General features: G+C 35.5%; 1 protein-coding gene across 2 annotated transcripts in view; it reads right to left on the bottom strand.

Annotated features, from left to right (window-relative positions):
- Positions 1 to 270: 270 nt before the first annotated feature.
- Positions 271 to 15,354, bottom strand: part of LOC134839427 (calcium/calmodulin-dependent protein kinase type II delta chain-like) — a 472,172-nt gene continuing 457,088 nt past the window's right edge. For both annotated transcript variants that reach the window (XM_063854977.1, XM_063854985.1), the window contains one exon: positions 271 to 2,066. In XM_063854977.1, the coding sequence (XP_063711047.1) occupies positions 1,962 to 2,066 (105 nt within the window). In that variant the 3' untranslated portion in view covers positions 271 to 1,961. The remainder of the gene's footprint in view (positions 2,067 to 15,354) is intronic.

Raw genomic sequence — 15,354 nt, 5'->3', positions numbered from 1 at the left:
CTCCAAATTCGTCTGAGAACTACTTTTACCATGTTCGAGTTTTCTTTGAAGTAACTTGGAGCTTAATTTGACCCACTTCTAACAGCTGAAAAAAAACACCTCAAGTTCCCCGTTTCGTCCATTCGTCCGGATTATTTAATCTGCAAAATGTGCGCTATTTAACACAAATCAATTCTTCAATATGGCCAACGGTCGAAACTATACATGTCCGACAGAAACCTTTCGAGCGAATGGAATTTTTGTGCTAGCTGCTAGACAAAAAACAAAGGCTGGGATACTGAAATATGTAAATTTAAATGAAAAGGTAATTTAACAATAAATCTCAGTGGATCAAAGAGAAAGCATTTCAAACCATATCATAGACAATTAATCAAAATTAACTAGATTTTTTTTATAACTTTAGAATACGAAACAAAAAACGAACGCTTTTGTGGTTTAAGTAGTCTAAGCATTTTAATTAGTTTTCGCATTTTCAGAAACCAATGGAATTTAGATAGCTTTCAAATTCGAACAAGATCTATGGATATTGTTAATTACAGATTATAGTTAGCACTGAAATTTATAAGTGATCAGTATAAACAAACTCATTTTGAGTCTATTGTGGGAACCATATTACGACCCATTGCCCTTTACTGCAAGCCCTGGAAGTGAAAACCATTCCTATTGGCTTCGAAGAATTGACATTGGCCGAAAAAATTGATTGGGATTCTAATTAGTTCAAAAATGAAGCCTGCCCTTTTTAAGCAGAATAATTCTGATAAATGAGTGCTTCTCTCGGAGTCACGGTATAGCTTAAACTTCCAGCATAGGCATACCTTTTGTTTTATAATATTCTATTCTAACACTAAACCCATCATCTCGTAGGTGACACGAGTTTCAAGATTCGATCCCAAATATCTCTGGCAGTGACGGATAGTTCCATTGTACCGAGAACCGTCGTTTCAGGCAAGGAATCAAGATCAAATTGAAACAAAATATTACGTCAACTGAAGACATTGGATTTACTTGACAGGGTAAAAAGATAGAAAAAGACATTTATAGCTTCATAATGTATTTACAGTTTTAATGCAAATTTCGATTTTGTAATTTTTTTTACAGATTTGTGATGATGGATGATTGAGGCTCAGCATCGAGGTATTACATTTGGCCTCATGATGTTAGCTCAGTAAGTAGCCTATTTTTAAAACAAGCAACTGAAATCCACAGTCGAGTCTATTGCCCTATAACATTGGCATCGGTAATCGCATTGTACCTGGCTGGTGTGTACATAAATAATAACAGCTTGATTGGTAGAAAAACAATTAATGATTTATGATTGGGGAACATTTACAAAATTTTTGGCGAATTTGAATTTATTGTGACAATCAATTGCACAGAATAACTTAATGAAAAATTACGAGCTCACAGTGACCATAACTAAACGATTAAATAAAAATAGAAGAAACTTTTCACGGTTACGTGGGTCTCATTTAAACCAAAAAAATAGACAGTGAGCTCCACAATTTGAATTGAATTACTAAGTAACATTTAGAGCTGATCTTGATTTAAAATCAAATGACATGTCATTAACCCAACAAATTGCAACATGAATATTTCTGCAGTTAAGAGTCTTTCTCCTCTTTCTGTGATGCAAATTGTGTTGGAATTGTCGCGATTTTGACGATAAAAGCGGCAGTGGAACGATTAAAGCGAGCAATTAAAAACTTCCGAGGCGAAACTAATCAGAACCCCACGACCATTCGGAGGATCCGATGCATGCTTTACGTTCTCGCACTAAATGATTGCACAAAGCATGCATGTTTCTTGTTCCAACCACACGCATTGCCTCATTAAGGTTCATAATATGATCGACTTGACATGAACGCCCGCTTCCTTCAAGTAGCGTATTTGAGAGTGGTATATTTGGAGAGGAATAGAGTCACTTTTAGCAGTGGAATTTCAATTAATCTAACTTTCTCGTTCTACGTCCGTGAGGGCGCCTGAGAGGATCGGTGAACATGAATGTTCTGCCATCTACCATCCCTTCGTTGCCATACTCTAGACTCTTGACACTGATGTGTTTTAACCTAAAAACAAATTAACATGACTTCTACGAGGCCTAGGAAATTAGGTGACAAGCAAATAAGACGACCGTATAAAAACGGAATTTAGACAATAAATTTGTGAATTTTAGACAATGAGATCTGGGCCAGCGAAATTTTTTTTATAGAATGAAGTAACACAAAAACAAAAAGACTATATGATCACAGAACTGATCAAAAACATTGTTGAAAATTAATTGGAAAACATTGAATCGAAAAAGTAAATCACTTTTTTGAAATGCATAAATTGGACAACTGTGACATAAATACCCTGACTTATGCTTGGACAACCAGTTTTTATTCCAACAAAAGTTAACTAAAGTATGTAATCCAATTTCACGCTAAATTCCGTAATTTTGGTCGTCTACTTTGGCTGTCGTCTAACTTCCTCAACCCCGAACTCTACAAAATACTGGGCTACTATTATAAATTATCCGAAAGCTTAAAACAAAATAAACAGAGAGGCGAAGCTGAGCTTCGCACCATTTGCAATACACAAAGCAACGAACTCTTAAAAACTGACAAAACGCCAAAAAACAACACGCAAAATAAGTTTCAGTTTGAAACAAACATTTGAACATTTCGGGTGTAAGTTTTTTGGCGTTTAGTCAATTTTTTGTTTCAAACTGGAACTCATTTTGATGGAAACCTGGGGCAGAACACAGCAACCAGTATTGAACTCGCTTGAAAACTTCGAATTGTGCTACAAAATAGTCAGTCGAAAAAAGACAGTAAAAATCTGAAAAACTACACCAAAACTTCATGATTGTATCGAACGTTAATAAAAAGCCTTAAGAACAATTGGAAATCATTCACCGCGCGGCAACAAAGGTAGAAATAAGAATCTGATTGAATATTTAAATAAATATGAAAAAATACGCAAAATCAGATTTGTTAAACTTACTAATTACTGAGCTTTCAATTATAGTAAAAAAAACGCTTAAATTGGAACTAAACCCATGCTTTAAAAAGTAAGCCAATGAAAACCCTACAAGATAAAAAAAATGGAAAATGAACAGATAGAAACTAGGACCAAAACCACGAACCCGATAAAACATTTGAGATACAATTTTTGAAAAACAAATTAGAACCTGAACAGTCTTTACCTATTTACTACTTAAATGGTGATAGTTTTATTTGAAATTCTGGAGTTTGAGCATAAAAGATGTGATATTTACCATTCCTACGAAAACGACCACTGTGAAGAAAGTTTTTTACGGGAAAAAAGTGTAGTATCCGATTGCAATATCTTTGTATATCGCAAAGGTAACAATATAAGGCTGAAAATGAAAAATATTCATCTTCTTTTTTCATGGTAAAAACAAACCCAATTCGTTACCCATTAGAATAATGAGTAACGTGAAGGATCACTTCGTCGAACTAAAATGCAAAGCAAATTTAAAAACACCTAAAAAGCAATCAATCAGTTGAGGTAGTTTGTATCACTATTCAAACGGTGGTGCATTTTTACCATCAAAAAGCTGAACAAATCAATCCCCTTCAAAACGAGTAACCGCCAACTCATTATAATAATTAGCAACCTGGAGGATCACTTCGTCGAACTAAACGACAATACAAAAAAAATGCAGCTTAAAAGGAATAAATCAGTTGAGGTAGTTTCTATCACTAATCAAACGGTGGTGCATTTTAAACATCACAAAGCTGAACAAACCAAACCCATTCAAAAAGAGTAACAGCCAACCCATTTCATTACTCATTACAATAATGAGCACCCTGGAGGATCACTTCTTCGAACTAGACTGCAATGCGAACAAAATCTCAACCAGAAAGCAATCAATCAGATTAGGTTGTTTGTATCACTCAAACTGTGGTGCATTTTAAATATAACAAAACTGAACAAAACAAGACAATAGATCAGGAGTAAACCAACCCATTTCGTTACTCATTAGAACAATGCGCAACGTGGAGGATCACTTCGTCGAACAAGACGGCAATGCAAATAAAAAATTCGGCTGAAAAGGAATAAATCAGTTGAGGTAGTTTGTATCACTAATCAAACGGTGGTGCACTTTAAACATCACAAAGCTGAACGAACAAATCAAACCCATTCAAAAAGAGTAACAGCCAACCCATTTCATTACTCATTATAATAATGAGCATCCTGGAGGATCATTTTTTCGAACTAGACTGCAATGCGAACAAAATTTCAACCAGAAAGCAATCAATCAGATTAACTTTTTTGTATCACTTATCAAAAGGTGGTGCATTTTAAACATCACAAAACTTAACAATAGACAATTGATCACGGGTAAAAACCAACCCACTTCGTTAGTCATTAGAATAATGAGCAACGTGGAGGATCACTTCGTCGAACTAGACGGCAATGCAAAGAAAAATTCACCTAAAAAGGAAACAATCAGTTGAGGTAGTTTGTATCACTAACCAAACGGTGGTGCATTTTAAACATCACAAAGCTGAACAAATCAAACCCATTCAAAAATAGTAACAGCCAACCTATTTCATTACTCATTATAATAATGAGCATCCTGGAGGATTATTTCTTCGAACTAGACTGCAATGCGAACAAAATTTCAACCAGAAAGCAATCAATCAGATTAAGTTGTTTGTATCACTTATCAAACGGTGGTGCAATTTAAACATCACAAAACTGAACAAAAGACAATTGATCACGGGTAAAAACCAACCCACTTCGTTAGTCAATAGAATAATGAGCAACCTGGAGGATCACTTCGTCGAGCTAGACGGCAATGCAAAAAAAATCAGCTTCGTCGATCTAGACCGCAATGCAAAAAAAAATCACCTAAAAAGCAATAAATCAGTTGAGGTAGTTTGTAACACTAATCAAACGGTGGTGCATTTTTAACATTACCTAGCTGAAAAAATCGAGCCCATTCAAAAGGAGTAACCGCCAACCCATTTCCTTACTCATTATAATAATGAGCACACTGGAGGATCACTTCTTCGAACTAGACTGCAATGCGAACAAAATCTCAACCAGAAAGCAATCAATCAGATTAAGTTGTTTGTATCATTTATCAAACGGTGGTGCACTTTAAACATCACAAAACTGAACAAATCAAGACAATTGATCAGGAGTAAAAACTAACCCACTTCATTACTCATTAGAATAATGAGCAACATGGAGGATCACTTCGTCGAACTAGACTGCAAAGCAAACAAAAAATCACCTAAAAAGCAATCAATCAGTTGAGGTAGTTTGTATCACTAATCAAACGGTGGTGCATTTTAAACATCACAAAGCTGAACAAATCAAGCCCATTCAAAAGGAGTAACAGCCAACCCATTTCATTACTCAATATAATAATGAGCGACATGGGGGATCACATCTCCGAATTAGACAGAAAGGCGAATAAAATAACAACCAGAAATTAATCAATCCGATGAAGTTGTTTGCATTACTTATCAAACGGTGGTGCATTTCAAACATCAAAAACTGAACAAATCAAGACAATTGATCAGGAGTCATAATTATGAGCAACTTGGAGCATCACTTCGTCGAACTAGACTGCTATGCAAACAAAAAATCACCTAAAAAGCAATCAATCAGTTGAGGTAGTTTGTATCACTAATCAAACGGTGGTGCATTTTAAACATCACAAAGCTGAACAAACTCCAGCAAATTCATTCGGAGTAAATGACAGCCTAATACAAAACTCATTATAATTATGAGCAACGTGGAGGATTACATCTCCGAATGAGACAGCAAGTCGAATATAAAAACAAACAGAAAGCAATCAATCAGTTGAAGTTGTTTGTATCATTTATCAAACGGTGGTGCACTTTAAACATCACAAAACTGAACAAATCAAGACAATTGATCAGGAGTAAAAACTAACCCACTTCATTACTCATTAGAATAATGAGCAACATGGAGGATCACTTCGTCGAACTAGACTGCAAAGCAAACAAAAAATCACCTAAAAAGCAATCAATCAGTTGAGGTAGTTTGTATCACTAATCAAACGGTGGTGCATTTTAAACATCACAAAGCTGAACAAATTAAGCCCATTCAAAAAGAGTAAACGCTAACCCATTTCATTACTCAATATAATATGAGCAACGTGGAGGATCACTTCGTCGAATTAGACCGCAATGGAAATAAAAAAATCACCTAAAAAGCAATCAATCAGTTGTGGTAATTTGTATCACTAATCAAACGGTGGTGCATTTTTAACATCACAAAGCTGAACAAATCAAGCCCAATCAAAAGGAGTAACCGCCAACCCATTTCATTACTCATTATAATAATGAGCATCCTGGAGGATCATTTCTTCGAACCAAACTGCAGTGCAAACAAAGTCTCAAACAGAAAGCAATCAATCAGATTAAGTTGTTTGTATCACTTATCAAACGGTGGTGCATTTTAAACATCACAAAACTGAACAAAACAATACAATTGATCAGGAGTAAAAAAAAAACCAGTTCATTGGTCATTATAATTATGGGCAACTTGCAGCCTTACTTCTTCGAACTAGACTGCAATGCCAAAAAATGAAAACCCAAAAAGCAATCAATCAGTTGAGGTACTTTGTATCATTAATCAAACGGTGGTGCATTTGAAACATCACAAAGCTGAACAAATCAAGCCCATTCAAAAAGAGTAACCGCTATCCCATTTCATTACTCAATATAATATGAGCAAAGTGGAGGATCACTTCGTCGAACTAGACCGCAATGCAAATAAAAAATATTCTAAAAAGCAATCAATCAGTTGAGGTAGTTTGTATCACTAATCAAACGGTGGTGCATTTTATACATCACAAAGCTGAACAAACTAAGCCCATTCAAAAAGAGTAAACGCTAACCCATTTCATTACTCAATATAATATGAGCAACGTGGAGGATCACTTCGTCGAATTAGACCGCAATGCAAATAAAAAAATCACCTAAAAAGCAATCAATCAGTTGTGGTAATTTGTATCACTAATCAAACGGTGGTGCATTTTAAACATCACAAAGCTGAGCAAATTAAGCCCATTCAAAAAAAGTAACCGCTAACCTATTTCATTACTCATTATAATAATGAGCAACCTGGAGGATCACTTCTTCGAACTAGACTGCAATGCGAACAAAATCTCAACCAGAAAGCAATCAATCAGATTAAGTTGTTTGTATCACTTAAACTGTGGTGCATTTTAAACATCACAAAACTGAACGAAACAAGAAAATTGATCAGGAATAAAAACCAACCCACTTCAATACTCATTAGAATATTAGGCAACGTGGAAGATCACTTCGTCGAACTAGACAGCAATGCAAAAAAAATTCAACTAAAAAGTAATAAATCAGTTGAGGCAGTTTGTATCACTAATCAAACAGTGGTGCAATTTAAACATCACAAAACTGAACAAATCAAGCCCAATCAAAAGGAGCAACAGCCAACCGATTTCATTACTCAATATAATTTTGAGCATCGTGGAGGATCAATTCGTTGAACTAGACCGCAATGCAATAAAAAAATTACCTCAAAAGCAATCAATCAGTTGAGGTAGTTTGTATCACTAATCAAACGGTGGTGCATTTTAAACATCACAAAGCTGAACAAAATCCAGCAATTTCATCAGGAGTAAATACCAGCCTACTACAAAACTCATTATAATTATGAGCAACGCAGAGGGTCAAATCTCCGAAATAAACAGCAAGGTGATTAAATTAACAAGCGGAAACTGATCAATCAGATGAAGTTGTTTGTATCACTTACCAAACGGTGTTGCATTTTAAACATCACAAACTGAACAAAACAAGACAATTGATCAGGAGTAAAAACCAACCCACTTCGTTAAACATTAGAATAATGAGCAACGTGGAGGACCACTTCGTCGAACTAGAATGCAAAACAATCTAAAAAACACCTAAAAAGCAATCAATCAATTGAGGTAGTTTGTATCACTAATCGAACGGTGGTGCATTTTTAACATCACAAAGATGAACAAATCGAGCCCATTCAAAAGGAGTAACAGCCAACCCATTTCATTAGTCAATATAACAATGAGCAACATGGAGGATCACTCCTCGAACTAGACTGCAATGCGAACAAAAGCAACACCAGAATACAATCAATCAGATTAAGTTGTTTGTTATCACTTTTCAAATAGTGGTGCATTTTAAACATCACAAAACTGAACAAAACAAGACAATTGATCAGGAGTAGAAAAAAAACAACCTACTTCATTATTCATTATAATTATGAGCAACGTGCAGCATTGCTTCTTCGAACTAGACGGCTATAACAAAAAAAGAAAACCCAAAACGGAGTCAATCAATTGAGGTAGTTTGTATCACTAATCAAACGGTGGTGCATTTTAAACTTCACAAACCTGAACAAATCAAGCCCATTCAAAAGAAGTAACAGCAAACCCATTTCTTTACTCAATATAACAATGAGCGACATGGAGGATCAATCCTCGAACTAGACTGCAACGCGAACAAAATCAACACCAGAAAGCAATCAATCCGATTAGGTTGTTTGTTATCACTTTTCAAATAGTGGTGCATTTTAAACATCACAAAACTGAACAAAACAAGAGAATTGATCAGGAGTAGAAAAAAAACAACCCACTTCATTATTCATTATAATTATGAGCAACGTGCAGCATTGCTTCTTCGAACTAGATGGCTATAACAAAAAAAGAAAACCCAAAACGGAGTCAATCAATTGAGGTAGTTTGTATCACTAATCAAACGGTGGTGCATTTTAAACATCACAAACCTGAACAAATCAAGCCCATTGAAAAGGAGTAACAGCCAACACATTTCTTTACTCAATAAAAAAATGAGCGACATGGAGGATCACTTCGTCGAGCTAGACTGTAATGCAAACAAAAAATCACCTAAAAAGCAATCAATCAATTGAGGTAGTTTGTATCACTTATCAAACGGTGGTGCATTTTAAACATCACAAAGCTGAACAAAATCCAGCAAATTCATTCGGAGTAAATGACAGCCTACTACAAAACTCATTATAATTATGAGCAACGTGGAGGATCACATCTCCGAATGAGACAGAAAGGCGAATAAAATAACAACCAGAAAGTAATCAATCCGATGAAGTTGTTTGCATTACTTATCAAACGGTGGTGCATTTCAAACATCAAAAACCTGAACAAATCAAGACAATTGATCAGGAGTCATAATTATGAGCAACTTGGAGCTTCACTTCGTCGAACTAGACTGCAATGCAAACAAAAAATCATCTAAAAAGCAAATCAATCAATTGAGGTAGTTTGTATCACTTATCAAACGGTGATGCATTTTAAACATCATAAAGTTGAACAAAATCCAGCAAATTCATTCGGAGTAAATGACAGCCTACTACAAAACTCATTAGAATTATGAGCAACGTGGAGGATCACATCTCCGAATGAGACAGCAAGTCGAATATAAAAACAAGTCGAATATAAAAACAATAGAAAGTAATCACAGTTGAAGTTGTTTGTATCATTTATCAAACGGTGGTGCACTTTAAACATCACAAAGCTGAACAAATCAAGACAAATGATCAGGAGTAAAAACTAACCCACTTCATTACTCATTAGAATTATGAGCAACATGGAGGATCACTTCGTCGAACTAGACTGCAATGCACACAAAAAATCACCTAAAAAGCAATTAATCAGTTGAGGTAGTTTATATCACTAATCAAACGGTGGTGCATTTTAAACATCACAAAGCTGAACAAATCAAGCCCATTCAAAAGGAGTAACAGCCAACCCATTTCATTACTCAATATAATAATGAGCGACATGGAGGATCACATCTCCGAATTAGACAGAAAGGCGAATAAAATAACAATCAGAAAGCAATCAATCCGATGAAGTTGTTTGCAATCAAACGGTGGTGCGTTTCAAACATCAAAAACTGAACAAATCAAGACAATTGATCAGGAGTCATAATTATGAGCAACTTGGAGCATCAATTCGTCGAACTAGACTGCAATGCAAACAAAAAATCACCTAAAAAGCAAATCAATCAATTGAGGTAGTTTGTATCACTAATCAAACGGTGGTGCACTTTAAACTTCACAAACCTGAACAAATCAAGCCCATTCAAAAGAAGTAACAGCAAACCCATTTCTTTACTCAATATAACAATGAGCGACATGGAGGATCAATCCTCGAACTAGACTGCAACGCGAACAAAATCAACACCAGAAAGCAATCAATCCGATTAGGTTGTTTGTTATCACTTTTCAAATAGTGGTGCATTTTAAACATCACAAAACTGAACAAAACAAGAGAATTGATCAGGAGTAGAAAAAAAACAACCCACTTCATTATTCATTATAATTAAGAGCAACGTGCAGCATTGCTTCTTCGAACTAGATGGCTATAACAAAAAAAGAAAACCCAAAACGGAGTCAATCAATTGAGGTAGTTTGTATCACTAATCAAACGGTGGTGCATTTTAAACATCACAAACCTGAACAAATCAAGCCCATTGAAAAGGAGTAACAGCCAACACATTTCTTTACTCAATAAAAAAATGAGCGACATGGAGGATCACTTCGTCGAGCTAGACTGTAATGCAAACAAAAAATCACCTAAAAAGCAATCAATCAATTGAGGTAGTTTGTATCACTTATCAAACGGTGGTGCATTTTAAACATCACAAAGCTGAACAAAATCCAGCAAATTCATTCGGAGTAAATGACAGCCTACTACAAAACTCATTATAATTATGAGCAACGTGGAGGATCACATCTCCGAATGAGACAGAAAGGCGAATAAAATAACAACCAGAAAGTAATCAATCCGATGAAGTTGTTTGCATTACTTATCAAACGGTGGTGCATTTCAAACATCAAAAACCTGAACAAATCAAGACAATTGATCAGGAGTCATAATTATGAGCAACTTGGAGCTTCACTTCGTCGAACTAGACTGCAATGCAAACAAAAAATCATCTAAAAAGCAAATCAATCAATTGAGGTAGTTTGTATCACTTATCAAACGGTGATGCATTTTAAACATCATAAAGTTGAACAAAATCCAGCAAATTCATTCGGAGTAAATGACAGCCTACTACAAAACTCATTAGAATTATGAGCAACGTGGAGGATCACATCTCCGAATGAGACAGCAAGTCGAATATAAAAACAAGTCGAATATAAAAACAATAGAAAGTAATCACAGTTGAAGTTGTTTGTATCATTTATCAAACGGTGGTGCACTTTAAACATCACAAAGCTGAACAAATCAAGACAAATGATCAGGAGTAAAAACTAACCCACTTCATTACTCATTAGAATTATGAGCAACATGGAGGATCACTTCGTCGAACTAGACTGCAATGCACACAAAAAATCACCTAAAAAGCAATTAATCAGTTGAGGTAGTTTATATCACTAATCAAACGGTGGTGCATTTTAAACATCACAAAGCTGAACAAATCAAGCCCATTCAAAAGGAGTAACAGCCAACCCATTTCATTACTCAATATAATAATGAGCGACATGGAGGATCACATCTCCGAATTAGACAGAAAGGCGAATAAAATAACAATCAGAAAGCAATCAATCCGATGAAGTTGTTTGCAATCAAACGGTGGTGCGTTTCAAACATCAAAAACTGAACAAATCAAGACAATTGATCAGGAGTCATAATTATGAGCAACTTGGAGCATCAATTCGTCGAACTAGACTGCAATGCAAACAAAAAATCACCTAAAAAGCAAATCAATCAATTGAGGTAGTTTGTATCACTTATCAAACGGTGGTGCATTTTAAACATCACAAAGCTGAACAAAATCCAGCAAATTCATTCGGAGTAAATGACAGCCTACTACAAAACTCATTATAATTATGAGCAATGTGGAGGATCACATCTCCGAATGAGACAGCAAGTCGAATATAAAAACAACCAGAACGTAATCAATCAGCTGAAGTTGTTTGTATCATTTATCAAACGGTGGTGCACTTTAAACATCACAAAGCTGAACAAATCAAGACAATTGATCAGGAGTAAAAACTAACCCACTTCATTACTCATTAGAATAATGAGCAACATGGAGGATCACTTCGTCGAACTAGACTGCAATGCACACAAAAAATCACCTAAAAAGCAATCAATCAGTTGAGGTAGTTTATATCACTAATCAAACGGTGGTGCATTTTAAACATCACAAAGCTGAACAAATCAAGCCCATTCAAAAGGAGTAACAGCCAACCCATTTCATTACTCAATATAAAAATGAGCGACATGGAGGATCACATCTCCGAATTAGACAGAAAGGCGAATAAAATAACAACCAGAAAGCAATCAATCCGATGAAGTTGTTTGCAATCAAACGGTGGTGCGTTTCAAACATCAAAAACTGAACAAATCAAGACAATTGATCAGGAGTCATAATTATGAGCAACTTGGGGCATCACTTCGTCGAACTAGACTGCAATGCAAACAAAAAATCACCTTAAAAGTAATCAATCAATTGAGGTAGTTTGTATCACTTATCAAACGGTGGTGCATTTTAAAGATCACAAAGCTGAACAAACTCCAGCAAATTCATTCGGAGTAAATGACAGCCTACTACAAAACTCATTAAAACTATGAGCAACGTGGAGGATCACATCTCCGAATGAGACAGCAAGTCGAATATAAAAACAACCAGAAAGTAATCAATCAGTTGAAGTTGTTTGTATCATTTATCAAACGGTGGTGCACTTTAAACATCACAAAACTGAACAAATCAAGACAATTGATCAGGAGTAAAAACTAACCCACTTCATTACTCATTAGAATAATGAGCAACATGGAGGATCACTTCGTCGAACTAGACTGCAATGCAAACAAAAAATCACCTAAAAAGCAATCAATCAGTTGAGGTAGTTTGTTTGTATCACTAATCAAACGGTGGTGCATTTTAAACATCACAAAGCTGAACAAATCAAGCCCATTCAAAAGGAGTAACAGCCAACCCATTTCATTACTCAATATAATAATGAGCGACATGGAGGATCACATCTCCGAATTAGACAGAAAGGCGAAGAAAATAACAACCAGAAAGTAATCAATCCGATGAAGTTGTTTGCATTACTTATCAAACGGTGGTGCATTTCAAACATCGAAAACATGAACAAATCAAGACAATTGATCAGGAGTCATAATTATGAGCAACTTGGAGCATCACTTCGTCGAACTAGACTGCAATGCAAACAAAAAATCACCTAAAAAGCAAATCAATCAATTGAGGTAGTTTGTATCACTTATCAAACGGTGGTGCATTTTAAACATCACAAAGCTGAACAAAATCCAGCAAATTTATTCGGAGTAAATGACAGCCTACTACAAAACTCATTATAATTATGAGCAACGTGGAGGATCACATCTCGGAATGAGACAGCAAGTCGAATATAAAAACAACCAGAAAGTAATCAATCAGTTGAAGTTGTTTGTATCATTTATCAAACGGTGGTGCACTTTAAACATCACAAAGCTGAACAAATCAAGCCCATTCAACAGGAGTAACAGCCAACCCATTTCATTACTCAATATAATAATGAGCGACATGGAGGATCACATCTCCGAATTAGACAGTAAGGCGAATAAAATAACAACCAGAAAGTAATCAATCCGATGAAGTTGTTTGCATTACTTATCAAACGGTGGTGCATTTCAAACATCGAAAACAGGAACAAATCAAGACAATTGATCAGGAGTCATAATTATGAGCAACTTGGAGCATCACTTCGTCGAACTAGACTGCAATGCAAACAAAAAATCACCTAAAAAGCAAATCAATCAATTGAGGTAGTTTGTATCACTTATCAAACGGTGGTGCATTTTAAACATCACAAAGCTGAACAAAATCCAGCAAATTTATTCGGAGTAAATGACAGCCTACTACAAAACTCATTATAATTATAAGCAATGTGGAGGATCACATCTCCGAATGAGACAGCAAGTCGAATATAAAAACAACCAGAACGTAATCAATCAGTTGAAGTTGTTTGTATCATTTATCAAACGGTGGTGCACTTTAAACATCACAAAGCTGAACAAATCAAGACAAATGATCAGGAGTAAAAACTAACCCACTTCATTACTCATTAGAATTATGAGCAACATGGAGGATCACTTCGTCGAACTAGACTGCAATGCACACAAAAAATCACCTAAAAAGCAATTAATCAGTTGAGGTAGTTTATATCACTAATCAAACGGTGGTGCATTTTAAACATCACAAAGCTGAACAAATCAAGCCCATTCAAAAGGAGTAACAGCCAACCCATTTCATTACTCAATATAATAATGAGCGACATGGAGGATCACATCTCCGAATTAGACAGAAAGGCGAATAAAATAACAATCAGAAAGCAATCAATCCGATGAAGTTGTTTGCAATCAAACGGTGGTGCGTTTCAAACATCAAAAACTGAACAAATCAAGACAATTGATCAGGAGTCATAATTATGAGCAACTTGGAGCATCAATTCGTCGAACTAGACTGCAATGCAAACAAAAAATCACCTAAAAAGCAAATCAATCAATTGAGGTAGTTTGTATCACTTATCAAACGGTGGTGCATTTTAAACATCACAAAGCTGAACAAAATCCAGCAAATTCATTCGGAGTAAATGACAGCCTACTACAAAACTCATTATAATTATGAGCAATGTGGAGGATCACATCTCCGAATGAGACAGCAAGTCGAATATAAAAACAACCAGAACGTAATCAATCAGCTGAAGTTGTTTGTATCATTTATCAAACGGTGGTGCACTTTAAACATCACAAAGCTGAACAAATCAAGACAATTGATCAGGAGTAAAAACTAACCCACTTCATTACTCATTAGAATAATGAGCAACATGGAGGATCACTTCGTCGAACTAGACTGCAATGCACACAAAAAATCACCTAAAAAGCAATCAATCAGTTGAGGTAGTTTATATCACTAATCAAACGGTGGTGAATTTTAAACATCACAAAGCTGAACAAATCAAGCCCATTCAAAAGGAGTAACAGCCAACCCATTTCATTACTCAATATAAAAATGAGCGACATGGAGGATCACATCTCCGAATTAGACAGAAAGGCGAATAAAATAACAACCAGAAAGCAATCAATCCGATGAAGTTGTTTGCAATCAAACGGTGGTGCGTTTCAAACATCAAAAACTGAACAAATCAAGACAATTGATCAGGAGTCATAATTATGAGCAACTTGGGGCATCACTTCGTCGAACTAGACTGCAATGCAAACAAAAAATCACCTAAAAAGTAATCAATCAATTGAGGTAGTTTGTATCACTTATCAAACGGTGGTGCATTTTA

This window comes from Symsagittifera roscoffensis, chromosome 1 (genome assembly GCF_963678635.1).
Source record: "Symsagittifera roscoffensis chromosome 1, txSymRosc1.1, whole genome shotgun sequence".
Lineage (NCBI taxonomy): Eukaryota > Metazoa > Xenacoelomorpha > Acoela > Convolutidae > Symsagittifera > Symsagittifera roscoffensis.
This window is presented reverse-complemented; position numbering and strand designations above follow the sequence as displayed.